Below are 27,548 nucleotides of genomic sequence, written 5' to 3' on the forward strand. Positions count from 1 at the left end.
AGGTTGGATTTCTTTCGTGAGCCTAAATAATGTAATAGTCACACACACACGTGTGTGTGCACAGACTAGTATTAAGAGATTTGGAAGAATTGTGATTGCAGATTTTTTCAAAATTTAACCTGTGTCTTATTGCTAAGGCTTTAAAATTAATTACTGTAAGGTGAGATAACGTTTAAGTTTCTTTAATAACCAAGGGGGCTATTGGGCTTCCCTCATAGCTTAGTTGGTAAAGAATCTGCCTGCAGTGCAGGAGACCGGGGTTCGAATCCTGGGTCGGGAAGATCCCCTGGAGAAGGAAATGGCAATCCACTCCAGTATGCTTGCCTGGAAAATCCCATGGACAGAGGAGCCTGGCAGGTTACAGTCCATGGGGTTGTAAGAGTCGAACACGATTTAGTGACTAAATCACCACCAACAACCAAGGAATACCCAACTTGTGGTTGGTGTTACTGTGTTACCTCCACTTGTGCACATCATTTTAAATCAGTTTTTTAATGGTCTCATGCATTAACTTGCTAAATGTGAAGAAGAAATAGAGTAAAATCCGAGTTTCCTCTCTTCCCCAGCCCCAGACCTGGGCTCCTAGAGACACCAGCTTTCCCATTTCATTTGTGTAATCTACCAATATTCCATGCATATGAAAGTGTATGTGTGAATGTGTATATAATTTGCCTTTCTACACAAATGTAAACACGCTTTGTATATACTGCTCTGCTCCTTGCTTGTAATACATTTTGAAGCTTGTGCTAATACACATCTGTCTTATTCCATTTCATGGCTGTAAAGTATTTAGTTGATGGGATGGACTTTCTAAACTTATATTGAAAACCAGTTTTCTATTCTTTTATGTATATTATAAACTCGAATGTCTAGCAAAGCATGGGTGCTTTAAAATATAAGCTATTTTTAAAAAATAGTATTTTTTGCAGGAAGGCTGGAAGCTTAAAGTATGGAAGCAAAAGTGTTTATAACTAGACTATCCTAAGGTATAGTATAGTATAGTGAAGTTGCTCGGTCGTGTCTGACTCTTTGTGACCCCATGGACTGTAGCCTACCAGGCTCCTCTGTCCATGGGATTTTCCAGGCAATAGTCCTGGAGTGGATTGCCATTTCCTTCTCCAGGGGATCTTCCCAACCCAGAGATTGAACCTGGGTCTACCACATTGTAAACAGACGCTTTACCGTCTGAGCCACCAGGGAAGTCAATCCTAAGGTAACTGTGATGTATTTCTTTACATTCATTTTTCCTATGTGTTTTTAATATGGTAGAGGCATATAATTGGCCCTATCCTTTTTGACTAGATGTATGCAGTGCTTTGGCCATATCATTAAAACTGTTTGTGCACTTTAAAGAAAAAATGGTTGCAGAGAATTATATTAATGTAGCATAATTTTATTTAGTAGTTTCATGTTGAACATTTCAGTTGTTTTTTACTATTAGAAATAACACTGCAATGCACATTTTTGTGTAGAATGACTTGTATGATTTTATAAGTTCATTCTTTAACTAGATTTTTAGAAGTGGATCAGAGAGGAGATACATGTATTTTAGTTTTGTGATATAAATCAAGGTTATTTTCCAAATGGGTGGTTGAAGGACGAAAGTATAGGCTATTCTGTTAAGTAGCAAATTTGATGTGGAAAAGGTTTTAATTTGTATTTCTTTTATTGGTAGGAGATAAACTTTGATTTTGATGTTGATTAGTGCATTCTTATGAATGCTTATTCATGTTCTTAAGCTGTTTATGTGTATTTGTTCAAAAATTTATTTGAATGACTTTTAAAATATATAATGTTAATTTGTCATTAGATTGTTGGAGGTAGAATGATTTGATTCTTCAAGTTTAGATTGCCCCATCTGCAAAGTTAGGCCACTGTAAATTTTTTTGTCTTTTAGAAGTATTGTTCCTAATGCTTTTTAATAATACAGGTATTGAGAATATCTTCAGCTCTTAGTGTAATAGCTAGCTAGTGTTTTGCTGCTAAAAGCTTTTTGTGAAGTTCAGTATTTGTGGTTTATCTTCTAGGTGGCAATGCTCGATCTCAAGTTTTGAGAGAGAAAATTATTGAATTGGAAACAGAAATAGAAAAATTTAAAGCTGAGAACGCATCTTTAGCTAAACTTCGCATTGAACGAGAAAGTGCCTTGGAAAAACTCAGGTAAGTGGGAGGAAATGTACAGTGATCCAGTTATATCTTTAAGATTATATCTAAACTATTTGAAACAATTCCTGTTAATCTAGCAAGAGAAGGAAATGAAATACATACCACAAAAGAATTTAATAAATTTAGATAAAATGACCTGTTGTGGTCAAAGATGTGTTAAAAGGGGAATTCTCTTAGTGATGAGGTCATAAACTGAAGTTTGAGAAGCAGTTTGGAGCTGTGAATCCAGGCGCCACCTTGGCCAGTGTATTACGTTCTAGGGCTGCTGTGACGTAATGCACACAAACTGGGTGGCTTAAAACAACACAAATTAATTTTCTCACATTTCTGGAGACTGAAAGCCTGAAGTCAGGCATCAGCAGGGCTGTGCGTTCTCTTCTGTCTTCTCTTGGTTTCTAGTGATCCTTGGCCTTGCTTGGGTTGCAGCTGAACATGGGGTTGTTTCTGCCTCTGGGTTATTGAGAATAGTGCTGAGGAGCCACCATGCTCTTCCACAGGGGCCACACCAGTTACGTCGTGTTCGTCTGCACGAGCCAGCTCTGCATCCTGGGGATCAGGCATGGTGTAGTAATGCCTTTACTGTGCTGTTCAATTTGGTTTGATAGGGTTTGTTTTTTTTTGAGGAGTTTTATACACGTATTCATCAGGGACATTAGCTTATAGTTTTCTTTCCTGTGTTTTTGTTTGCCTCTGGTATGAGAGTGAAAACTAGCTTCACAGAATGAGTTTGGAAGTGTCCCTTCTTTTTAAAGATTGGTATTAATCCTTCTTTGAGTGTTTGGTGGAACTCACCTGTGAAACCACCTGTCCTGGGCTTTCCTTTTGTGGGAAGTTTTTGATGACTGATTCAGTCCTCTTATTTGTTATTGGTCTGTTCAGGCTTTCTCTTCCTACTGGGTCAGTTTTGGTAGGTTGTATGTTCCTAGGAATTTGTCAATTTCTTCTGAGTTATCCAGTGTTTTGGAATATAATTGTTCATGTGTGGCCCTTTTTATTTCTGAGGTATCTGTTAAGGCCTGTATTTCTCTTTTTTTCTTAGTCTGACGAGGGGTTTGTCTCCCCTAATGCGTGTGTCATTCATTTAGTCACATCGCATAAGTCCTGTAGGCTTTCTTCACTCCTTTTCATTCTTTTCCCTTTTTTCCCTCTGACTGGGTATCTTCAAGTCACCAGCCTGTGCAGTCACAGATGTTTTTCTTCTGCTTGAGTCTGCTGTTGAAGTTCTCTGTTGGATTTGTCGCTTCATTTCTTTTATTCTTCACCTCTAGAATTTCTTTCTTTCTTTTTTTAATAGTTTGTTTGTTCTTGTTTTGTTTCACATGTTTTTTTCCCTGATTTCATTGAGTCGTTTATTTGTGCTCCCTTGTAGCTTGCTGAGATTCATAAAACAATTAATTTGTGGTCTTTGTCAGGTGGTTTGTAGATCTCCATTTCTTTGGGCTGGTTACTGAAGCTTTGTTAACAGTTTCCTTTGGTGGTCTCATGTTTACCTGATTCTTACTGATCTGTGTAAACTTGTGTGGATGTCCTTGTATTTGAAGGAACAACCACCTGCTCCTATCTCTAGAGGCTGTTTCTGGCAGGTAAAGACCAGTCCTTGCTAGACTCCTGGACTGATGGGTACCTCCATCCCAGACTGGTGGGATTGTAGCTGGCTCACTGTGCTGGATCCACAGTGAAGGGGTTCACCATTTGATAGGCCTGTCACCAGGGTTGCAGTCAGCTGTGGTTCCTGCCAGATCCCCAGTGGACAGAACTGCTTCTTGGACTGCAGTCAGGCAGGACTGAAGCTATGTCATGGGCTGCCTCCTGGACCACTGCTGGGTCTGTAACAGGAGGTGTGTTTCCAGAGGTCATCACAGGTGTGGCTCTTGCCAGGTTCCTCAGCATCTTTCCACTGGGCCTCTGGTCCGGCAGGACTGCCTCCGTACCCAGAGCAGGGCTGGAGCTGGGTCACCGGGTTGTGTCAGGATCTGTAGGCAGGACCATGGTCTGTGGGTCTGCTTCCAGGGGCATGGGTGGGCATGGCTCCTCCTGCCTCCTTTGGCAGTGGGGCTGTGTGTAGTGCAGTCAGTTCGCCATTTGGTAGGTCTGCATGGACCTGCCTTCTCAAAGTGCTGTCCTTGATCTCAGGCTTCACCAGGGTTTCTCAGTTACCTCCCAGGGTCCCTGAGTTCCCACAAAAGCCTCGAGTTCCCACTTTTGTCTGTAGATGGTGGTCAGATTGTCGTTTGTGTGGGAGCATGTGAGCCGGGACCCCTTATTCCACAGTCCTGCTGTTGTCGTGCCGTGTGCTCTCAGCACAGCATCCAGAAAGACCCTGGTTTATGACAGCCCCAGACCAGTGTGCTGCTGTGCTCAACGGCAGAGTCCTCACTGTCATCCCAGAGACCATGACGTTTACTGGTCCCCCAGCTCCATCATGTTTTTGACATTCTCTCCTACTGTTTTGTCTCTTTAGCCACACTGGCCTCCTGGCTGGTCTTTGAACACGAGTCATGTTCGTACCCTGGGGCTTTTGAACACGGAGTTTCCTTTTCCTGGAATACTCTGTCGAGATATCTTCATGACCGATCTCTTCCGGTCCCTCAGATTTCACTTCACATACTATCTCAGCAAGATGATTCCATCCGTAATTTCAGTCCCCTGACCTCCATATTTTCTAACCTCATTCCTTGCTTTATTCTTAACATTTCTAGTGTTCCATATATTTTACTTGTTTATCTTTATTGTCCTCTGTTGCTCCCACTAGAATGTAAGAAGCTTTGTAAGACTAAGGATTTTATTTTTTTCACTGTGGTTTCTCCAGTTCCTAGCATAGTGCCTGAGTCATGGTAGGTTCCCAGAAAATGCTTGATGAGAGGGCCTTTACTGAATTGATTGTTATTTCACTACTGTTGATTGAAGGTGGAGTCACCGAAACCAGCAGCTTCTCCATTCCAGGCTGTCACTGGGGCTTCATTTTGTGCCACGTGTGGATTATGATATCGAGGTGGTCTCCTTAGATGATAATGTGGTTTGGTCATTTTAGGAAAGAAATTGCTAACTTTGAACAACAGAAAGCAAAAGAATTGGCTCGAATAGAGGAGTTTAAAAAGGAGGAAATGAGGAAGTTACAAAAGGAACGCAAAGTTTTTGAAAAGTATTCTACAGTTGCGAGAACTTTTCCAGATAAAAGGGAACGTGAAGAAATACAAGTATGTCAGTTATTTATATCATATTCATAACTTATTAAAGATGGCAGTATTGTAAGAATTTTACAGTTATTTGTGTCAAAGAGAAATTGGGTATCAATGTATTAATCATCCATTGACTCAGCAGATAATTGGAGATACCAGAAATACCTTCTGTAGTCACAGCTTTTCATTTTAATTTTTATTACATTTTTTACTCTTTGGCTGTGCCATGGGGATCTTAGTTCCCCAACCAGGGATCGAACCCTTACCCCCTCCATCTTAACCACTGGACCTCCAGAGAAGTCCTGTACTCTTGACTTGTGAAGAGTAAAATATGTCAGTTCTTTTTTTTACTAAAGACTTCCCCAGAAAAGACTACGATAATGACATGGATAAATTCAAAACATTGATTTTGAATTCCTTTTAACTTTACTGAGGAATAATTGAAATATATAGCTATGCTTCCCTGATAGCTCAGCTGGTAAAGAATCTGCCTGCAATGCGGAAGACCTGGGTTCGATCCCTGGGTTGGGAAGATCCCCTGGAGAAGGGAAAGGCTATCCACTCCAGTATTCTGTCCTGGAGAATTCCATGGACTGTATAGTCTACAGAGTCTCAAAGAGTCGGACACGACTGAGCGACTTTCACTCACTTCACTCATGGCTCTGTGTTTAAAAGTATACTGTGTGATGATTTGATGCACATCATTATGGAATAATTACCAAGGTCAAGTTATCTCTGAGTGAGTGGGTGTGGAGAAAGCCGAAGATCTGCTTTGAGCAACTGTCTGGTGCACAGTGCAACCTTGTTAACCAGTCACTGAGCTATACCGAAGCCCCTCAGATCTTACAGTCTTCTTACAGCTCAAAGTTCATGTCCTTTGACCTCCCTTGCTCTCTTTCCCCTCCCTCCAGCTCCCAGAAACCAGCATTCTGCTCTTGGAAGTCAGCTTTTTCCCCCCTAAAATTCTGTGTGTAAGTGATACTATATAGTATTTGTCTGCTGCTGCTAAGTCGCGTCAGTCATGTCTGACTCTGTGTGACCCCATAGATGGCAGCCCACCAGGCTCTGCCATCCCTGGGACTCTCCAGGCAAGAACGTGAGTGGGTTGCCATTTCCTTCTCCAGTGCATGAAAGTGAAAAGTGAAAGTGAAGTCGCTCAGTCATGTCCGACTCTTAGCGACCCCATGGACTGCAGCCTACCAGGCTCCTCAGTCCATGGGATTTTCCACACAAGAGTATTGGAGTAGGTTGCCAGTGCCTTCTCCGATCTTGTTTGTTTATTTTTGGTTTATTTGACTTTGGAGTCTTAAATTATTTAGATTAATGAGTTACCATTTTAGTAGAATAGTTTATTTTCCTACATGATAACAGTGGTTACCAGTTAGAAATTGCTCACTTGTTGGTTGCACCCCACCGTTTTATAAATAGGAAGTTCAGGGAGGTAATGACCTTGCTTCATGTGTTTTCATGGCACAAAACTGGGATACGAGTCTTGACCTCAACTGGGCCCTGAGTCTGTCTATCTGACATCGAACCCTAGGAAGGGCCTTGACCTCACCTGTGTCCAGCCTCTGTCTGTCTCTGAAGTCACACCTGGGAAGGGCCCCTGAGCCCTATTCTCCCCCTGTTGCCTTTGCTGCTCTGTTGACTGCTATGAGGCTGTGAGAGGGCGGGTGGGTGTCCAGGCCCACACGTGTTCACGAGGTGGTGGGCCTCCTCACTCACACCTCAGTCGGAGTGAGCTTGTGGGTGGTGGCAATGCTTTCTTGATTTGGCTTCCCTCCGCTCTCAGTCACTCTCCGTAATTTGTACCTATGTGGGTGCAGGTGGCTGATTTCTGTTTGTACAGTTGCAGGTAGCTTCCTCAGACATCTCCAGGAGTTTCTTCACTTAGTCATTCAGTGCATCTGAAACAAGTCATTTTTTCAGACCCAGTTTCAGTCTCAGGAATTTCAGGTAGACCCAGTTTCAGGGCTGGGAGTTCTGACTTCATTTATTCCCTTTGTCACTGTTCTTCCTTCAGTTAGTCATGGATTCCTGTTACTGTTTTCTTCGCCAGATAACCCCACTTGTCTCTTTCTATTTCAGTTAATATCTTAGATTAGACCTCAATTACCACATGGCTCCTATGTGGTGCCTGACACCCTTCCCTGCACCACCCCCCTCCACCCGCCGCCCCCCCGCCCCTGTCACCATCTCCTGGAACAAAATTCCAGGTGATGGTATGAGGTGAGACTCCAGCTTGAACCTCGTTCCTTTTCCTGAGGAACCTGATGTTTCTGAAATGTGATTTGCTGAGTCTTCCCTTTTCTGCTCTTTGTGCTGGGCTAGTGATCCTGGTTTGTTGATGTGTTGTCTATTCTGTTGCATTGTTTTAATTCTAGTAATGGTGTTTTGTGTTTTTTTTATTTGGAAAGGCTTTGAAGCGGCAGGTATCTGATTTACAGGAAGATCTGAAAAGAAAGGAAGCAAAGTGGTCTAGTACACATGGCCGTCTTAGAAGCCAGATAGAAATGTTGGTCAGAGAGAACACAGACCTCCGGGAGGAAATAAAAGTGATGGAAAGGTTCCGACTGGAAGCCTGGAAGAAAGCAGAAGCCACAGAGAGCAGCGCCAGGATGGGTCAGTGTGTGACCTCCTCAAAGAAAGATGGGTTCTTGGTAGGTTTTGTCACCTTGTCTCTGTTGTCATTTAGTCTCTCAGTCGTTTCCGACTCTGTGCGACCCCATGGACTGTAGCCCACCAGGCTCCTCTGTCCGTGGGATTCTCCGGGCGAGAATACTGGAGTGGGTGGCCATTTCCTCCTTCAGGGGATCTTCCTGACCCAGGGATCGAACTGCGTTACAGGCAGATTCTTTCCCACTGAGCCACTAGGGAAGCCTCTGTCACCCTGGGGAGATGCTGAATATTTGGGGAGTTGGATTCATAGAAAGATACAGAGCGTGGGTGCCAGGGCCGGAGGAGGGGAGGGGGAGGAGCTGCTGTTGCCTAGGTACAGACTCAGTTTTGTGAGGTAAGAGCTCTGGAGATGGTGGTGCAGCTGCACAGCAGTGTGAGTGTATTTAAACACTGAACTGCCTTGAGAAGGTTGAGATGGCAGTTCTATGTGTATTTCACCACAGTTAAATTCTTTTGTGCATTGTAAAGATTTCAAACTCATTTTTATGATTCTTTAAAACCACTGTACCATGAAGGAAGTCCCGCTTTTAATCTTTTTTTAAAAAACTTGTTGTTTATTTATTTATGGCTGTGCTGGGTCTCTGTTGCTGTGCACGGGCTTTCTCCAGTGGGGCAAGCAAGTGGGGGCTCCTCTAGTTGTGTGGGCTGACTGCCGCAGCTTCTCTTGTGGCACATGGGCTCAGGGCGTGGAGGCCCAGCAGCTGCAGCCTGAGGGCTCAGTGGTTGTGGCTCAGTGGGCTCAGTTGCTCTGTGGCGTGTGAAGTCTTCCCAGACCAGAGGACAAACCTATTTTCCCTTGCATTGGCACATGGATTCTTAACCACTGGACCATCAGGGAAGTCCCTCATTTTGATAATTCTTGTAGAGGAATTATAATGCAATAGGCAGGTAATCTCAGTTAAAACAGGGTAAGTAAATTTTCTGCAGAGATCCTCTTTTTTGTGTGCATATGATCCTTTTGAATCAACTGTTGGTTTTTTTACTCATCTATATTCACAGCTGTGATGTGCAGACACTGAGGCACTGGAGATCAAGCAGTGAACAAAACAGACTTCTTGTCCTCTTGGAACTTGTATTCCAGTGGTGGGAGAAAGATGAGTGTTGGACATGGTGTGTGAGGTTGTGATGAGGACTAAGGAGAAAAAGCAAGGAGGCGGGATACCTGTTGGGGGAGGGTGTTGCAATTTTCTGGCCAGCATCTGGGGAAAGCCCTCCTGAGAAAGCGAGGTTTGAACAACGGCCAGGAGAGGGCTCAGTGAGCCAGGATAAGACGATTTGGGAGTCCCGAGGGCAGAGGAGCCCTGTGGCTGGTGAGGCTGGAGCAGAGTCCATCCTGGGGAGCAGAGCAGGTTGTGACATCGGAGATGGGCTTGGAGTGGCCAGTGTAGCTTTCCTTAGGCCTTAATCACTTCCCGGAGTGCTGCCTTTTCTTCTGAGTGAGATCTCTTAACTCTCGGAAGGATGCATGGGAGGGGTGGTCCCCCTGCTGCAGATGTGAGTGTGGACTGAGGTGGGCTCAGGAGCATTGGGGGATTGTGGCCTTAAACAGAGACTGGTGACTGAGGCTGCGGCGCGGTTGCGGGGGGGGTGGAGATGTGGGTGGAATTTAGTGATAAACTGGGTATGGGGTGTGACAGCAGGAAAGTGGGCTTCCAAGTCGAGCGTCGTTTGTTTTTTTTTTTTTTGGCCATTTATCACTTGTCCCTTCAAAAGAGAGTACACATTTCCCGGGGTATGGATGTTAGGAGCTCAGATTAGGTCAGGTGAGTTTGAATTGCCTGCTGGACATCAGGTGGACACAGGGCGGAGTTGGGTGTGTATCTAGAGAAGGTCAGGTCTGGGCTAGAAGTTTGGGGCCCTCAGAATGTGTGGGAGAGACCAGACCATTAGGGCTGAAGGTATGGATGGTGAGGAGAAAGAACCAGAGCTGAAATGGGGAGGTTAGTGTGGTGTCCTGAGGGCCAAGTACAGTAGGCAGAGAGGCCCGAGCCTCAGAGGCTGCTGCTGAGTAAGGTGAGGGCTGAAAGTGGATCCTTGAATTTGCCAGAGGAAAGCCTGACTGGGTGAGAGAATGAGAAGCTTCAGACAGAGTGTAAAGCTTTGTGCAGAAGTCTAAGGAAATGAGGTAGTAGCTGCAGGGGAAGTTTTTTTTTGTTTTGTTTTAAGACGGGAAAGTTAACAAGTGTTTATGTATTAGTAGGACTGAGTAGGCGGAGAGGAAAACCTTGATGTAGGATACAACCTGAGGGTCATTGAAGTGGTGTGCACGTGGAGAGGAGCTGAGGTTTGAGGGGTGGAGGCACTGGCATGGACGTCTGTGCCTGGTGATGGGGCGGCTCAGGGGTGAACCCAGAGCTGGACGTGGGGGAGCCCTTGGTGGGAAGTTCCCCCAGCCCTTTACCTTTTCTCAGAGGGCTGGGAAGCCTGGCTCTCTGCTGGGAGGGGGGATGGAGGAGGCTCTGGGAGCTTTGAGGGGAGGGAGGGACGGGAAGTCGGGGTCTGCAAGAGCGCAAAGCAAGGGGGAAATGTGGTCTGACTCCACAGAGGTTAGAGATGGTATGTTTCAAGTAGGAATTATGTTATTTTTGCTTATTCAGCTTTTCGAGTGTAAATGGTAGACAGTTAGCAGAGGTATGTCAGCCCAGTGAATACCAGAGTGAGAGGGGCGTGGAAGTTGACAGTATATATAGTAAGAGTGACTGCAGTGAACCATGATTTCAGTCTGCTCAAGAAGGGCAGAGGTTTGGGGAGACGCAGGAAACAACGATCAGTGGATCGTGGGACCCTGCAGGCTGTAAGCCCTGGAGGAGGGAGGGTGTCAGTGGGGTGAGCTGGGAAGACAGGACGTGGAGTCAGAGGGTGAGATTCCCCACCTCCCTACATGTTATTATGAAAGTTGAGCCAAACAAATTTGAAAGAATAGTATGATGAATACCTGAACACTCACCTAGATCTAATCATTGTTCACATTTTGCCACATTTCCATGTAAAGTGTTTTGCTGAACCATTTGAAGGTAATGGCAGAAATTGTGGCATCTCACCCCTAAATACTTTGGCACTTTATTAAATGGCACTGGCTTTTTGAATGATTATTATTTTGTAAGTTGCTCTAAAATTGATACTTTTGCAGCTCTTAATAATTGCAGATATTGATAATGACTAGTTCTCCTTTGTCCGCTAGAGTACTAGCTGAGGTAGGAGAGAGTGGTCTAGAGGTGGCAGCTATGGCATCATCTCCTGACAAGCGGGGCACGTGGATGAGACTGACTGGACAGGAGAGAAGGAGAGCTGGCTGGAGGAGGAGATGGGAGTAAGGAGGACATCTCCACTGACCTCTAACCCTGGGGGGTGGGAGGATAGTGTGTGCAGTCTCCTGGTGTCTGACCATGAGTTCCAGCCCTCTCCTCTGACCGCTCTGGTAACGTCACAAAAACTGTTGTTTCACATTGTCTGCTGTGCCTCACTTGAGGAGTGAATGTATTTCCAGAGGTGGCGTGTGAGGATGCGTGTAGTCCATTCCTAGGAGCAGCTGGTTCACTCTGCTTGTTCATTCAGTATACATGAAAACAGCATAAATTGAACACACTTAAAATATTCCCTTTGCAAGCTGAGTTCTGTTACTTTCTTTCCATGTACTAATGTGTAGACTAAACTAATTTTATATTCAACATTTTCTCATACTATAGAATTCATCAATTCGATTTCAAAAGAGTCAGATTTCTTCAGGAACCCAGGTAGAAAAGTACAAAAAAAATCATTTGCCAACACAAGGTAAGATAGTTGCATGATCTTTTTATAAAATATTTTAGAAATTTAAAGAGTGGAGAATTTACACCAACTTAATAGAAATAAGATATTTCAAATATAAGTGAAGCCCCTGTGTATCCTACTTCCAGTTAATTTGCACCCAGACCACATTCCTTTTCTTATTTTTCATTCTTTTAGTACATTGTGTCCATAAATCAACATAGTATTGTGTCATACTCCATCCCTCCGCCATTTGCTTTCTCTCTCAATGTTTTAAGACCTACCCTCAGTAATACATATAAACTCCAGCTATACATATTCCATGTATATTTGCCACAGTTAAGCTGTCTTGTTGATGGGCATTCATGTTTTCTATGTCACAGAATGAATAGGACAAGTCTTGGTCATGTGAGTTTCTTTTAGACAAATGTCAGGGGTAGGATATAGGGTCACATCAGGTTTGTCTCAGTTGAAGAGATGTTTGGGTTCGATCTCTGGGTTGTGAAGATCCCCTGGAGAAGGGAATGGCTACCCACTCCAGTATTCTGGCCTGGAGAAATCCATGGACTGTACAGTCCTTAGGGTCACAGAGAGTTGGACACAACTGAGCGACTTTCACTTCCCTTTGCAGTTTTTTTTATTGTCAACAGAACATGCTCTTTGTGCTTGCTAACACTTGATCTGCTTAGACTTTAATTTGGCCAGTGAGATGGGTGTGAAATGAAGAGTCACTGTCATTTCTCTGATAACCGATGAGGTAATGTGAACATCTTTTGATATTTAGTGGACATTTGAGTTTCCTCTTGTGAATTGCCTGTTCATCTCTTTTGCCCGTTTAAAACTCTGTGTGTGCGCTTATAAGGTTTTGCTTATTAAAGTTAATTATAAGCACTGCCAGTATCTTCTGCCCATCTATATTTAGCTTTTTGGTTTGTGTTTCTTTATACATGTGTTTTTCCTTTTAATATTGAATTTAATCAATTTTTTAAAAATGGTTTTTGCTTTTTGTGGCTAAGAAATCCTTTTCAAACATCAAGTCACAAATACACTATTTTTTCTATGAACTTTTGTTTTCACACCTGGGTCTTTAATCTGCCTGAAGTTTTAGAAAGTATTTCTGTAAATTAAATTTATAGAAATGGATATAACATGTGGTTTGAAAATTATAAAGGAAATATGAGTAACCACTTCCCACAATAAGAATTAGCAACACCTCAGAACTGCCTCTTCTGTGATCATATTACATTGCTTTTCCTTGAAAATAGTTTCTACTTTCATAGGTATAGTCCTAAAAAAAAAGTTTCACTTTTTTTGAGCTTTCTGAAGAGTTAGTCATGCTGTATGTATTCCATGGTATTCTTTTAAGTTTTGGGATGTTAAACAATGATGCTGTGAACTTTGCTACACATTGCTGGTATACATTTATTTCTGTAAGACATATACCTAGGGCTAGAGTTACTGAGTAATTTGTAGGAATATCTTTAACAGATATTGCCAAAAATTTCCCAAAAGTGATTTTACTCTCTCATCAGCAATGTAAGTGCTTGCTTTGCTCCACATCTTGTTATTACTTAATTTTCAGAATTAAATTCATGCCAGTCTGTTAGGAGTGCATCTGTATCTCATAGTTTTAATTTGCATCACTATTACTAAATATGTTGAACACATTTGCCTGTGTTTAGTGGCTGTTCAGAATTCATCTTTTGAGAAGAAATGGATGAGATCTTTATTTTGTGGAGCTGTCTCTTTATTGTTTGCGGGAGGGTCCCCACATCCTCATAACCCTAACAGTTTCATGTACTGCAGGTATCTTCTCCCAGTGTCTAGCTTGTCTTTTTTTACTCTTAATATGTTAAAGATATAAAAAGTATCTTTTTTAATTGAAATATATCTGACATATCAGTTCAGTTCAGTCGCTCAGTTGTGTCCGACTCTTTGCGACCCCATGAATCACACCCGGAGTTCACTCAGACTCACGTCCATCGAGTCAGTGATGCCATCCAGCCATCTCATCCTCGATCGTCCCCTTCTCCTCCTGCCCCCAATCCCTCCCAGCATCAGTCTTTTCCAATGAGTCAACTCTTCGCATGAGGTGGCCAAAGTACTGGAGTTTCAGCTTAGCATCATTCCTTCCAAAGAAATCCCAGGGCTGATCTCCTTCACAATGGACTGGTTGGATCTCCTTGCAGTCCAAGGGACTCTCAAGAGTCTTCTCCAACACCACAGTTCAAAAGCATTAATTCTTTGGCGCTATAACATTGTGTAAATCTGAGGTGTCTATCATGTTGATTTGATGCATTTAGATATTGTAATGTGACTGTCAGTTTGTCCATACCTAGCACCTCTATTAAATCACAGTTATGATTTCTTTTTTGGTGGTCGGAATAATTAAGATCTAGTTTTCTTAGCAAGTTTGATGATTATAGCATAGTATTGTTGTTCACTACACTGTGCTTTGTATCTCTAGGACTTATTTACAGCTCACTGCAAGTTGGTATACCCTAACTTTCACCTCCTAGCCCTTAGTAACCACTGTTTTATTCTCTGTTTTAATGTGTGGCTTTTTGAAATTCCACATATAAATTATACCATACAGCAATATTCCCTGGTATATATTTACTACATTTTCTTCATTCATTCATGGAAGGGCACTTTAGGTTATTTTCTATATCTTGACTATTGTGAATAATACTGCAGTAAACATGGGAATGTATGTATCTCTTCAATATCCTGTTTCCATTTCCTTTGGATGTGTATACTCAGAAGTGGAATTGCTGAATTGTATGGTAATTATGTTTTTAATTTTTTGAGGAATGTGCATACTGTTCCCTAGTGGCTGTACCAATTTGTATTCCCACCACCATTGTACAAGGGTTTCCTGTTCTCCACATCCTTGGTACCCAACAGGATAATACTTGTTATCACTTGTCTGGGTTTTTTTTTTTTGATAGCCATTGATATGCATTTCCCTCATGATTAGTGATGTTGAGCATCTTTTCATATACCTCTTGGACATTTGGATACCATGTTTAAAAATATTTTCTAGTTAGTTCCTCTGCCCATTTTTATTTTTTTAAAATAATCTCAAATTTTTAGTATACATGCTGCTGAAGCGAGCACATAAACAATCTCAAATTTTTATTGTCTTGTTAATAAAACAAAACATGAAGGTCAAAACTGGATCACTTGGCCCTTTCTCTTATCTCCTCCCAGCCCAAAATACTTGCATCTCTTAATAACGAGCATTCTCTTAGATCTGCAGTTGGGCTCGACACCTCAACGTATTCAAGCCTCAGTACAATCTTTGTAGTTTTAGCCTTTTTCTGGAAAATCGGCTTAGTCTGCCCACCAGAGCCCCTCTACTTCCTGTCATAATGCTACTTTCCTTAGGGATGCAGAGAATCCTTGCTTTTCTTGTACTGGGTTACTTTGTGGGGTTGGTGTTTGCCATACTTAGTTCAGCGGCTTTTAGGAACATTCACCATGTTTGCGAGAGTGCTACCAGCACAGAAAGCCCTCAACCCATTTTTAAATTGTATTTTTTTGTGCTCTGTTTTTTAATGATTGAGTTGTATGAGTTCTTTAGGGCCTCCCAGGTAGTGCTAGTGGTAAAGAACCCACCTGCCAATGCAGGAGACCTAAGAGACTTGGGTTTGATCCCGCGGTTGGGAAGATGCCCTGGAGAAGGGTATGGGACCCCACTCCAGTGTTCTTGCCTGGAGAATCCCTTGGACAGAGGAGCCTGGTGGGCTACAGTTCATAGGGTCGCAGAGTCAGACACGACTAAAGTGCACGCATGAGTTCTTTATATATTTTGTATATTAACTCTTAATTTGATAGATGGTTTATAAAACATTTCTCTCATTCTGTAGGTTATTTGTTGATTCTTTGCTGGGCAGAAACTTTTAAGTTTGATGGTTTTTGCTTTTGGTGTTTGTGCTTTTGATGTTATAGCCAAGAAATTACTGCCAAGACTGTTGTTAAGGAGCTTCTTTGTTTTGTTTTGCTCTAGAACTTTTACAGTACCAGGTCTTATGTTTAAGCCTGATCCATTTTGAGTTCATTTTGTGAGTGGTGTGAGAGAGATCCAATTCTGTTTTTCTGCATGTGTTCAGTTTTTGCACTGTTTTATAAAGAGACTGTGCATTCCCCCGCATTGGGTGTTCTTGACTCCCTTGTTGAGTATTAGTTGATTGTATATGTAGGGGGTTTTCTATTCTGTTCTATGGGCATTTACATTAGTTGATTATTGATATGTAAGGACTTATGACTGCCATCCTATTGATTGCTTTCTTTTGGTTTTCTATTTCCATTGTTTCTTTTCCTCCGTTTCTGCCTTCCTCTATAAACTTTTTCCCATGGTGATGTGCTTCATCTTGTTTTGTTGTATTTGTGGATCAACTCTAGATTTTTGCTTGTGGTCAACATCTCAAAGATAAAACAATCTACTGTATGCTATTAGCAACTTATCATTATAAAGACTCCACCACCCTTTTATGTTTTGATGTCACAATTTGCCTTTTTTATGCTCTGATTTCAGTAACGTAGTAGCTGGTGTTTTTTTTTCACAGCACTGCATAGCATGTGGGATCTTAGTTCCTCCAGTAGGGACCGAACCTTTACCTCCTACAGTGGAAGTGCAGAGTCCCCACCACTGGACTTTCAGGGAATTCCATAGCTGGAGTTTTAAAAAATATTCCTTTAAACGTTATACTATAATTAGGTGGATTAGGTTTTTGCTTTTTTATCATCTGACTGTTCACATTTACCAGTGTGTTGTGTTGTGTACTTTCATGTTGTCTTGTTGCTGGTTAGCATCTTTTTGTTTCTACTTGAAGATATCCTTTCAGCATTTCATGCAGTGTCTTATAGGTCAGGTGATGCTGAACTACCTCAGTCTTTGTCTGGGAAAGCCTTTATTTCCCCCTTCATATCTGAAGGATAACTTTGCCGGATAAAGTAGTCTGGGTGGGCAGTTTTTGTTTCATACTTTGGATATGTTGTTTTCCTCTCTTGGCCTTTGGGGTTTCTGCTGAGAAATCCACTGAGAGCCTAAGACTGTGCCTTCATAGGATACTTCTTTTTTTCCCCTGGCTGCCTTGAAGGTTTATTATCATTGATTTAGGAAGTTCTCACCTATTATTTCTTTAAATAATAAAAGCTCTGATTTCTTTAAACTCTGTGCCCCTTTATACCACTCCTCTTCTGGAACAAGTTATTCAAGTATTTGCCCTTCTAGTGGGAATCCAATAGCTCTTGTTGGCTTTCTTAGTTTCATCTCCTTTTCTAGCTGTATTATTCTTGAATTCGTGTTTCCCAAGTCGCTTGTTCTTTCCATCTGGTCTGCTCTGCTGTAGATGCTCTCTGTTGCATTCTTCATCTGTCATTGAATTCTTCACCTCCAGAATTTGAAGTAGCAGATACTTCCTTAACAAAGCTTTTATGACTTCATTGGTTCCTTCAATTCACCAGGCTGGCTGCTAGAAATCTTTGTTTTCCAGGAGGTAGGGCCATAGCTCAAGTTTGTGCTTCCTTCCCTGTCCGCAGACTGACTGTGGCCTATTTTCTGAGCGCTCCATGCAGACACACAAGGAGCTGGCAGCAGTGGGGGTGTGGGCCCAGGGGGCAACCCTTGAGTGGCATGGGTGGACCTCCAGTAGAGGTCCTGCAGTGGACAGCAGGAGCTGCATCCCTCCATGCCCATGATGTTCTTACCTGTTCCCCTCCTCTTTTCCTGACACCCCCTAGTCGTGGAGGTCCAGTCCCTCCTCAGTTCAGGTGCTCCTGGAGAGAAAGCAGCTTGTGAGCCACATGGCAGGCGGCTGGGCAGCTGCTCCCCCCTCAAGCTTTCCATGTCCTCCTCGGGAGAGGTGGTCTGCCGCCACAACACAGCTCAGGTCCACGCACTGTCCCTTGGGCTGGGGGCAGCTCTCTCGGGTTCCCCTCTGCTCTGCATTCAAACTTGTCTCTCTCCTGCCCTGGTAGCCTGCTCGTCTACCCTGGACATCTTCAGGTCCATTCTCTCCAGGCTTTTCCTCCCATAGTGAGTGGGGATGGGATGGGTTTGCCGAGTCCCTTGGGTCCACAACTCCTACTGAGGTCTGGTCTATCTTCAGATGCATGGGTGGGCAAGAATCCCCCCAGATCCCTGGGTGTAAGGCGTTGAGGCTCTTTTGTTCAGTTACAGATGTCAAGTTAGTTGTTAAGGGGAAAGAAGAATGGCTTAGCTGCCATGATGCTGATGTCACCTTAAAAGTTCCCCAGTTTCTTTCTTTAATGTAGTTGAATTTCACTTCTTTATGGGTAGTCCTCTTGCCTATAAAACGAGGATATTAGTCTCTTCTTTGGAGGGTGATTACAGGATTCAGAGGTGATGTTAACACAGAGCTCAGACTGCAGTGTGGTTTTTGTACCTGTGACGTGGGGGAAGTTGGTCATTTAGCCAAAACCTCTGTGTGCTCCTTGATTCCTTTTATCTTTACTCCCCATTCCCCTGCATTCCCATCCGTCCTTAAATGAATCTCCTCTGATGTTGATGTTTTTCTGAATTGATTAAGTATGTTGAAGCGTATGAAATTGCTAGTACCTGGCAACTTGGGATCCTTGGGTCTGTTATTTGACACAGCACACAAACTGCCATCTCCATAGATGCCCACAGCCTGCTTAGTGGACCCTCTACCTTTGCTCTTCTCCATTCTTGGAGCATTCAGGATCCATTCTGGTTTTTTACATTTAAGTCAGATCCTGGCACTTGAGCTTGAAACCCTTCAAATTTAGGACTACTATCCATTGGCATATAGGAAGACAGTATTAGAACTTTAGTGCCTTTTTAACCTAACTTCAGTTTGTTGTTGCTGTGGTGGTGTGGTGTCTGTGTGTGCGCGTGTACACGCATGTGTGCTTATTTTATAATGTGTGTACTAATACACAGTATAATTGGGTGTATTGGTCATGATCTAAAAAGTTTAGACCATAGCCATTAGGTCTAGCCAGATTCTCTGTGTTTTTCTGGATGCTTCTACTCTTTGTTCTCCATTTCTGCCCTCTTAACTAAAGCTCCTGGTGACTGTCTCCAGAGCACCTTCAGGTTTATCTGTTAGGTTGGTTGAGCATGTGTCTCTTTCTCCAGAAAGAGGTTGTAAACTTTCAGAAAACGGATACTGTCTTTGTCTTTCTTGGTCATCAGGACTTAAGTATTTGAATAAGCATTTGAATGTATATAATGAAGAGCTAGGAATTAGTTAAGAAAAATACTAAAACTTTCTTAAATAATGAGTGAACTAAGGAAATGTTTGACCATAGTATTGAGTAAACTAAAATCTTTCAATTAAATAATCAAACTAACTTTGACAATAATATTCTAACAGGCAATCCATCTCAAAGATCCAAGTCTGAGCCTTGTGATTTAGGCAGCTTGGAGAAGGGACAGGTAAATCTTTGTTTTTATATATTCAGACATATTTCTTAGGCTTACGGTTGATTAGTGAACTGGTTTAAGTTTCCATTTCTAAAGGAAGCTTTTTAGTTAACATCGTAAAGGTTTTCTTTACAACACCAACACTAGCCATAGAATCCTATAATAGTGAAATCTGGCTTTTGGACATAAGTGTTAAAGTTTTAGCTGCTTGAGATTTTTATTACATGTCATATAGCACAGACTAAGAGCCTCCTGTCCTTATAGATGGCCTCACCCAGGGAGCTGCCTGAACCAGTGAACTTTCCAGATCCTGACTATAAAGAAGAAGATGAAAAAGAGGAAATTGAGGGAGAAATCAGCCATCCTGATGGAAAGGTTACTTTTTTTTTTTTTAATAAAAAAAGACATGGGTTAAAATATAGTTGAAACAGATTCTAAAATCATTGACTTTTGAGACTTGATGGGGCTTAAGGTCTTCAGTGCTTTGGTACATGTCCTCAGCCTGAACCTTTGGACTCCTCTGAAAACACTTCATAAATGAAAATGCATTTAGTTGCCATTTCTAACTGAGAGGTGCAACATGAGTAGTACAGTCCCATTGTTTAAACGTCTTGTTCTTTCCCCAGGTACGACTGAAAGCCTTGGTAACCCCTAGTACTTGTAAAAGCTTCAGTTGTATGCCCTCAGTTCAGTTCAGTCGCTCAGTTGTGTCCGACTCTTCACGACTCCATGAATCACAGCATGCCAGGCCTCCCTGTCCATCACCAACTCCCAGAGTTCACTCAGATTCATGTCCCTCGAGTCAGTGATGTCATCCAGCCATCTCATCCTGTGTCGTCCCCTTCTCCTCCTGCCCTCAATCTTTCCCAGCATTAGGGTCTTTTCAAATGAGCCAGCTGTTCGCATCAGATGGCCAAAGTATTGGAGTTTCAGCTTCAACATCAGTCCTTCCAATGAACACCCAGGACTGATCTCCTTTAGGATGGACTGGTTGGATCTCCGTGCAGTCCAAGGGACTCTCAAGAGTCTTCTCCAACACCACAGTTCAAAAGCAACACTTTACTTTCGGGTAACAAATTGTTGATGAGGAACGGTTTTCTTTTTTAGAAGAGGAATGAGAAAATTAGGATATCACCAGTGTACAAGGTCTAATGAAAGGAAGGGTCTTGGGCAGCAGTCATCAGTGGCTGCTGAAACCTCAGATGAAAGTTTGACGGGTCTCATGATGCCACCCAGTCAGTGCTGAGGTCATGAGGCAGCTGCGTACTTACTGAATTTTGGATACGCTGTCATACAGAGCCCACTGCTGTACCTAAAAGGCACTCGTCAGAATAATTCACCTGGAATGTAATCAAGCCTTGATAGTAGCTACTGGGTTTTTTAAGGAAAAACAGGATATGACAACATGTTAACTGACGCTAAAGTAGAAAAGCAATTGTCCAGATCCAGAATGTGGTCAATATTATATGTTCAGTGACTTCATTCCTTCAACAGTTGGCATTAAAATGGGGAAACGAAGGGACCATTAAAAACTGAGGTTGGAGAGACACATCAACCCAAGTGTGTGTGGACCTTGTTTTCATCCATATTCCAGTAAACCATACAAAGCCTTTTTTTTTTTTTTTTGGCGAATTTAAGAAAAACAGTGTGAAGGATATGATATAATGAGGGAATTACAGCTTTTTAGGGATGATAATAGTTTGGTTATGTTACTGACTGTTCAGTAGAGAGATTTGTTGAAGTGTTTAGAGCTGAAGTGATAATCTGAAGGTTGCCTAAAAAAACAACTGAAAAGTTTGTGGGGAATAGGTGACTTAAGAATGGACATGATGTGCTAATAGGTGAAGTTGATTGTTTTGAATTGGAACTTTTCTCTCCAAGAAATATTTTAATTTTTATTATGAAAAATATCAAAGTAAGTAATTTATAAGAATTAGGGACTTTTTGTCATGTGGTCTCAGAAAATTTTTGCTAGTTTGGTTTTCTTTTTTGTAGATAGAGAAGGTTTATAAGAATGGGTGCCATGTTGTGTTGTTTCCAAATGGAACGCGAAAGGAAGTGAGTGCAGATGGGGAGACCGTCACTGTCACTTTCTTCAACGGTGACATCAAGCAGGTCATGCCAGACGGGAGAGTGGTAGGTTTCCACAGGTGTGTTTTCTCTGTAGGATAAACACCCCTGAAGGAGTGGTAGCGCTGACTCCTTGTCTTTACAGATCTACTACTATGCAGCCACGCAGACTGCCCACACCACATTCCCAGAAGGGCTGGAAGTTCTACATTTCTCTAATGGCCAAATAGGTGAGAACTTGCTCTGCCTTCTCAGTTCTATTAAATTCTTCCTTCCTTTAAAAATAAAATATTTATAATAATCCCCTTTCTTACAGAAAAACATTTCCCAGATGGAAGAAAAGAAATCACATTTCCTGACCAGACTATCAAAAACTTGTTTGCTGATGGACAAGAAGAGAGCATTTTCCCAGATGGTACAGTTGTCAGAGTACAACGGTATGTTACCTGTTAAACTGGTTTCTGGTTTTCAACTTTCAATCAGTAATGAAGTTTAAAAATCTTAAACTTTAATAAGTCATTCAACATTTTAGTTGAGTTCAGAATCTGAGAGCAGGTAAGATGTGTTTGCAGCACTTTAGAATTTTGGACAAGTTTGAGACCAATGGATTCGAATGTTTGCTTAGTCTTTAGCCTAGCGATCTAAAGGATATCTAAAGAACACTTCACAAAAGGATGGCAGATACTTATTTAGAAATAAGTTTGGTGAAATTTGAAAACAGTGAGTGAGACACAGAAGGGAAGCTTCCCTGTCAATTGTTAAGAATAACTGGACTCTGTATTTTGATTTTCTGGGTCTTCCTGTCCCAGCCAAAGCACTTAACTCTTCTGGCCTCTCTAAGCCAATTCCAAATTAACAATTTCTTTCTTTATCCTTCTGAATGTTAAATTTCTTGAAGTCAGAGATGACTTCTTTAATCAACAGTGAAGAGCATCTTATAGGTTCCATTATTATTAAAACCGTAATAGAGGTTTGTCAGATCCAGTCCTGTTTTTAGTTTTACCCTCCTTTCCTGGAGTGTAGCAGTTAAGTACCCATTAACTTGAACTATGTGATGTAAACTTGGCAATAATGTAGGAACTCCTTATGGTCATGACATTTTCCCTTATTGTGGTCTGAAATCTGGTGCTCTTTATCTGGTGCTCAACTAAAGAAAATTTGAGGAAAAGCTTATGTGTACAGTATAGATTTCAGAAACTTCCCAATTTTGACTCTTACAAAAAGTTCCCTAGAGCCATCTATTTAATCTCATGGCCAGTCTTTTCTCATCTGTACTCAGACACATCCCATGTTATTAGTTCATTCAGGATTATCATTTTTAAATTGAGGTATGACATATGACATTAGTTTCAGGTATACCACAAAAATTTACTAGATATTTATATATACTGCAGAATGATTACAAAAGTCTAATTAACATCCATTATCACACATAATTACATGTTTTTCTTGTCATAAAAACTTTTTATTCTCTTAGCAGCTTTCGAATGTGCAATTCATTCAGGGTAACTGTGCTGTTTTTCACTTACAGCAGTGGTTCTCAAACTTAAGGGTGCATCTGAATCTGGAGGGACTGTTGAAGGGCTTGTTGCTGGGCCCCACTCAAATAATTTGCATTTCTAGTGAGCTCTTGGGTGATGCAGACACCACAGGGCCATACTTACTAGAGCAGTGGCTCTCTAACCTTTGTATGTAGCAGAGAGCCACATATGTGTTCATATGAAATTTGAGAAATAAACAAAATAGAAAAAAACATTCTGTGTTGAGAAGTTGACAGCTTCTCAACTTTAGCGCCCTAGCTTTGTTTAATAATGGGACATTATTCTTAAAATAAGGACCAGGGATACTCTTGGAGGAGGAATAACTGCCAGATTTCTCCTGCTATAATCTTCATGTTTTTATAAAGGAATTAAATTCTATTCAAAATTTACAGAGATGGCAACAAAATCATAGAGTTTAATAATGGCCAAAGAGAACTACATACAGCCCAGTTCAAGAGACGGGAGTATCCAGACGGCACTGTGAAAACTGTGTACACAAACGGGCATCAGGAGACCAAGTACACATCTGGTCGAGTAAGAATGAAAGACAAGGACGGTAATGTTCTCATGGACACAAAACTGTCATGAAAATTGTGTGACTTATCATGAAATGACACTAAACTTGATTTTCTTGTTAAAAAGAAATGTACATTTCTTGTGGATTCTGTGGTTTAATTTATATACTCTGTGTGTGTGCGTCTGTGTGTGTATATAAATAAATAGAAAAGACTTTGGAGTATAAAACTATTTGCTTTTTATGTTTGAAATGAACAGGGCAGCTTTCATTTTGAATTCATCTCCCTTGTCTTCTATGGTCATAAGCAGCATAGATTTTAATAAGGGGATGCTTTCTATGGTTGGTGATGGCTATGAAAACCAGGAAGTACAAGAAATACAGTATCACATAGTTTTTATCACACAGATTTTCCTACTGCCTGTCAGCCCTATCAAGGTCATGCTCAGAAACATCACTGAAGGAGGAATCATTTCTCCACTCACTATACTCAATCAGTGCTGAAATTAAAGCATTGTATCTACCACCAAAGTCACAGAATGGGAAGTTAAAACAGTGAGGGAATATAGAAGTAAGTCCATCAGTCAAACAGGTAGGGAGAGTTCATTCTGCGAGTGCAAATCTCATGGGAGGAGAAAGCAGCTGTAATGAGGGTGATATCTGGTCGAAACAGGACATGTGAGAAAGGCGGGGCCTGAGAAACAACCAGGCAGTGTTAAAAGTTTTCAGAGAAAATAAGGAATTATATTTACGTAACCTCAGGATTTAGAAAAGTTGGTTTTAGAAAAGGCAGAGGAACCAGAGATCAAATTGCCAACATCCGCTGGATCATGGAAAAAGCAAGAGAGTTCCAGAAAAACATCTATTTCTGCTTTATTGACTATGCCAAAGCCTTTGACTGTGTGGATCACAATAAACTGTGGAAAATTCTGAAAGAGGTGGGAATACCAGACCACCTGACCTGCTTCTTGAGAAACCTATATGCAGGTCAGGAAGCAACAGTTAGAACTGGACATGGAACAACAGACTGGTTCCAAATAGGAAAAGAAGTACATCAAGGCTGTATATTGTCACCCTGCTTATTTAACTTATACACAGAGTACCTCATGAGAAACGCTGGACTGGAAGAAGCACAAGCTGGAATCAAGATTGCTGGGAGAAATATCAGATATGCAGATGACACCACCCTTATGGCAGAAAGTGAAGAGGAACTAAAAAGCGTCTTGATGAAAGAGGAGAGTGAAAAAATTGGCTTAAAGCTCAACATTCAGAAAATGAAGATCATGGTATCACTTCAGGGGAAATAGATGGGGAAACAGTGTCAGACTTTATTTTTTTGGGCTCCAAAATCACTGCAGATGGTGACTGCAGCCATGAAATCAAAAGACCCTTACTCCTTGGAAGGAAAGTTATGACCAACCTAGATAGCATATTCAAAAGCAGAGACATTACTTTGCCAACAATGGTCTGTCTAGTCAAGGCTATGGTTTTTCCAGTGGTCATGTATGGATGTGAGAGTTGGACTGTGAAGAAAGCTGAGCGCCAAAGATTTGATGCTTTTGAACTTGGTGTTGGAGAAGACTCTTGAGAGTCCCTTGGACTGCAAGGAGATCAGCCCTGGGTGTTCTTTGTAAGGACTGAAACTCCAATACTTTGGCCACCTCATGCGAAGAGTTGACTCATTGGAAAAGACTCTGATGCTGGGAGGGATTGGGGGCAGGAGGAGAAGGGGACGACAGAGGGTGAGATAGCTGGATGGCATCACGGACTCGATGGACATGAGTTTGGGTGAACTCCGGGAGTTGGTGATGGACAGGGAGGCCTGGTGTGCTGCAATTCATGGGGTCACAAAGAGTCGGACACAACTGAGCTACTGAACTGAACTGAACCTCAGGATAGAAAGCCATTTTTGTTTCTGGTTGGGGGGCCCACGCTGTACAGCTTCTGGGATCTCAGGTTCCCAAACCCAGGAAAATGAACTCAGGCCACGGCAGTAAATGTGCCAAATTCTAACCCCTAGATCACAAGGTTCACTCTTGAGAAAGACTTTTAAATGAGACACAGCATAAACCTTAAAGGTTAATGAATCAAAAGTTTGTCCAAAGATACCCCAAAAAGAAAAGTCACAGACTAGGAAAAGATACACATATCTGACAAAGGATTAATAACCCAAATACATTAAGAAGCCTTACTAGTTAGAATTACAAAAGATACGAATGAGCAATAAACAAGCAACTAAACCAGTGAATGCATATTACAAAAATGAAGTATCTCTTTATAGTAGTATAAACTGGCAAATAATGGTCTGGCCACACTGCATGTCAGCAAGGAACTCAAGATTACTAATGGTAGAGTTAGTTTGAAATACAATTACTAATGGAATTTACTAAGTCCTGAGGTAAGTATATTCACTAGAAAACCACTCATAGGTACAGAGAGGGTCCTACTGTAGAATAATTGAGAAAAAACTGGTAACAAAGATCTAACAGAATAAATGATGTGCATAGAGGGATGTAACAATGCAAGTGAATAAAACAGCTATGCATATCAGTATGGATAAAAGACTGTAAATAAAGTAGGGAGAAAGGCAACTGTGTGATACTGCACACACTTAAAAATATACAGAACTGTATATTGTTTATGGATGCTTACATATACAGTAAAATTATAAAGACATATATAAGCACATGCTAAGTCGCTTCAGTCATGTTCTACTCTTTGCGACCCCATGGACTGTAGCCCACCAGGCTCCTCTGTCCATGGGATTCTCCAAGCAAGAATACTGGAGTGGGTTGCCATACCCTTCTCCAAGGTATATAAGCACAATAAATGCCAAATTCACAGTATTCACCTCCTTTGTAGGTAAGAGAATGATTGGGGAAGGGTAGAACAGCCACCTACACCTGTGCTGACACTGTCTTATTTCTTAAACTGAATATATAGGAAATATTTTTCCTAATGTGGCTAAAATATTTAAAAATTAAGTAAATACTTGAAAGCAAATATTTATTAACTTTTTTCAAACAGTTCTTAACAGTTCAACACGTAAGGAAAAAAAACAAAAGCCCAGCAGTATTGCAGAACAGGTGAAGGAAATAAGCCTGAAATGGTCTACATTGTAAAACCTTCTTCTGGGCTTCTACAGATGCTCTGTACTGTATACCTGAAAAACAGAATGTGTTATTTTAAACCTCTGCTTAATGTTCAAATCTAGTTACTAAATCGTGTGTTACACTTCTGTGAATGGATAGAGTGTGAGCTGTTTACTGATTAACCCTAATGATCTTTGTTATTAGGACACTGGTTGTCCAGTAGTACCATATGCAGAGGTACGAGTTACGAGCCTGAATTATTTCCAGTGCTGCTCTCCTCCTTACACCCCGAAACTATCTGGTACCATGAACAATCAGGACAGCTGTTTGGTCCCAGCATTTTCACAACTATGGAACCTTTCTGATACTGACACTCAGTAGTATAGAAGGGCCTGTTAAGGAGAAATCTAGAAGAGAGATTCTTGTTGAGCTTGGTTGTCATTCCTTTGAGAAACAGCGTGAATCTCTGCTGTGTCAGTGCTGTGCCTGAAGCTGACTGTAAGGATGAACAAGAAATCATGGTACTTACATCATTCATCTCGGTCTGCAAGCCCCATTTCTACTAATGACATATGAATTGGATACTGTTTATCTTCATATAAAGTCACCATTTGTTCTGGTACCTGAGCCTAAAATGAAAAGATCTTTGTCAAGAAAATACCATCATGTCTTTGCTGCCTGTTTCCTCCTACAGCTAGCAAGAGAGAGAAGGCATTCTCTACGTTTGTTTATAAATTGGTACTATGTCCTTTCAAAGGTATCTGTGATGGTTTCTTGCTAAATTCCATTCTTTCCGTCTTCTACTTTATTTGAAATGTAACTCATCCCCAAAGTTTTCCTGGATTGAGCCAGTGGGCTCTCATGGTACCTTCCTTGTTAAAATTCATTTGCACTGTACACATAAAGTGTACCTTTATGCACACACCACATTTCGATTGTTGTTCATGAGGTGAATACACATGTATTTGTAAGAACACTTACTTGGTCTGCTAGTATTTTCACTGGTTTCTTGAGAGAAACCTTGCATAAGCTCTTTACTGCACACAGAGGAGTGTGATATGTACAGAGGTTTTCAAAAAGCACTTTCTAGTAACAGCACTACTTCATTAAGAGCTCATTTTTGCCACAGCCAATATATCAGAA

General features: G+C 41.6%; 2 protein-coding genes and 1 pseudogene across 9 annotated transcripts in view; 1 reads left to right on the top strand and 2 right to left on the bottom strand.

Moving 5' to 3' along the window:
• CPAP (centrosome assembly and centriole elongation protein) overlaps positions 1 to 23,543 on the top strand; it is a 37,870-nt gene extending 14,327 nt beyond the window's left edge. For 6 of the 8 annotated variants that reach the window (XM_069601726.1, XM_069601728.1, XM_069601727.1 and 3 more), the window contains 10 exons: positions 2,028 to 2,160; positions 5,198 to 5,363; positions 7,763 to 8,005; positions 11,711 to 11,795; positions 19,139 to 19,200; positions 19,453 to 19,563; positions 21,184 to 21,324; positions 21,404 to 21,488; positions 21,575 to 21,695; positions 23,192 to 23,543. In XM_069601726.1, the coding sequence (XP_069457827.1) occupies positions 2,028 to 2,160; positions 5,198 to 5,363; positions 7,763 to 8,005; positions 11,711 to 11,795; positions 19,139 to 19,200; positions 19,453 to 19,563; positions 21,184 to 21,324; positions 21,404 to 21,488; positions 21,575 to 21,695; positions 23,192 to 23,387 (1,343 nt within the window). In that variant the 3' untranslated portion in view covers positions 23,388 to 23,543. Of the gene's footprint in view, positions 1 to 2,027; positions 2,161 to 5,197; positions 5,364 to 7,762; positions 8,006 to 11,710; positions 11,796 to 19,138; positions 19,206 to 19,452; positions 19,564 to 21,183; positions 21,325 to 21,403; positions 21,489 to 21,574; positions 21,696 to 23,191 lie in introns of those variants that run through there. The other 2 variants (XR_011259471.2, XM_069601729.1) reach the window with 2 other exon arrangements.
• Positions 14,943 to 15,256, bottom strand: LOC138446630 (large ribosomal subunit protein eL42-like; annotated as a pseudogene).
• Positions 23,544 to 26,305: 2,762 nt separating the features above from the next.
• The window catches only part of RNF17 (ring finger protein 17), a 115,493-nt gene continuing 114,250 nt past the window's right edge, over positions 26,306 to 27,548 (bottom strand). Inside the window, exons 36-37 of the mRNA XM_069601722.1 lie at positions 26,935 to 27,034; positions 26,306 to 26,476 (exon numbers count right to left, since the gene is read on the bottom strand). Of these exons, the coding sequence (XP_069457823.1) occupies positions 26,936 to 27,034 (99 nt within the window). The 3' untranslated portion in view covers positions 26,306 to 26,476; position 26,935. The remainder of the gene's footprint in view (positions 26,477 to 26,934; positions 27,035 to 27,548) is intronic.

This window comes from Ovis canadensis, chromosome 10, assembly GCF_042477335.2.
Source record: "Ovis canadensis isolate MfBH-ARS-UI-01 breed Bighorn chromosome 10, ARS-UI_OviCan_v2, whole genome shotgun sequence".
NCBI classification, from domain to species: domain Eukaryota; kingdom Metazoa; phylum Chordata; class Mammalia; order Artiodactyla; family Bovidae; genus Ovis; species Ovis canadensis.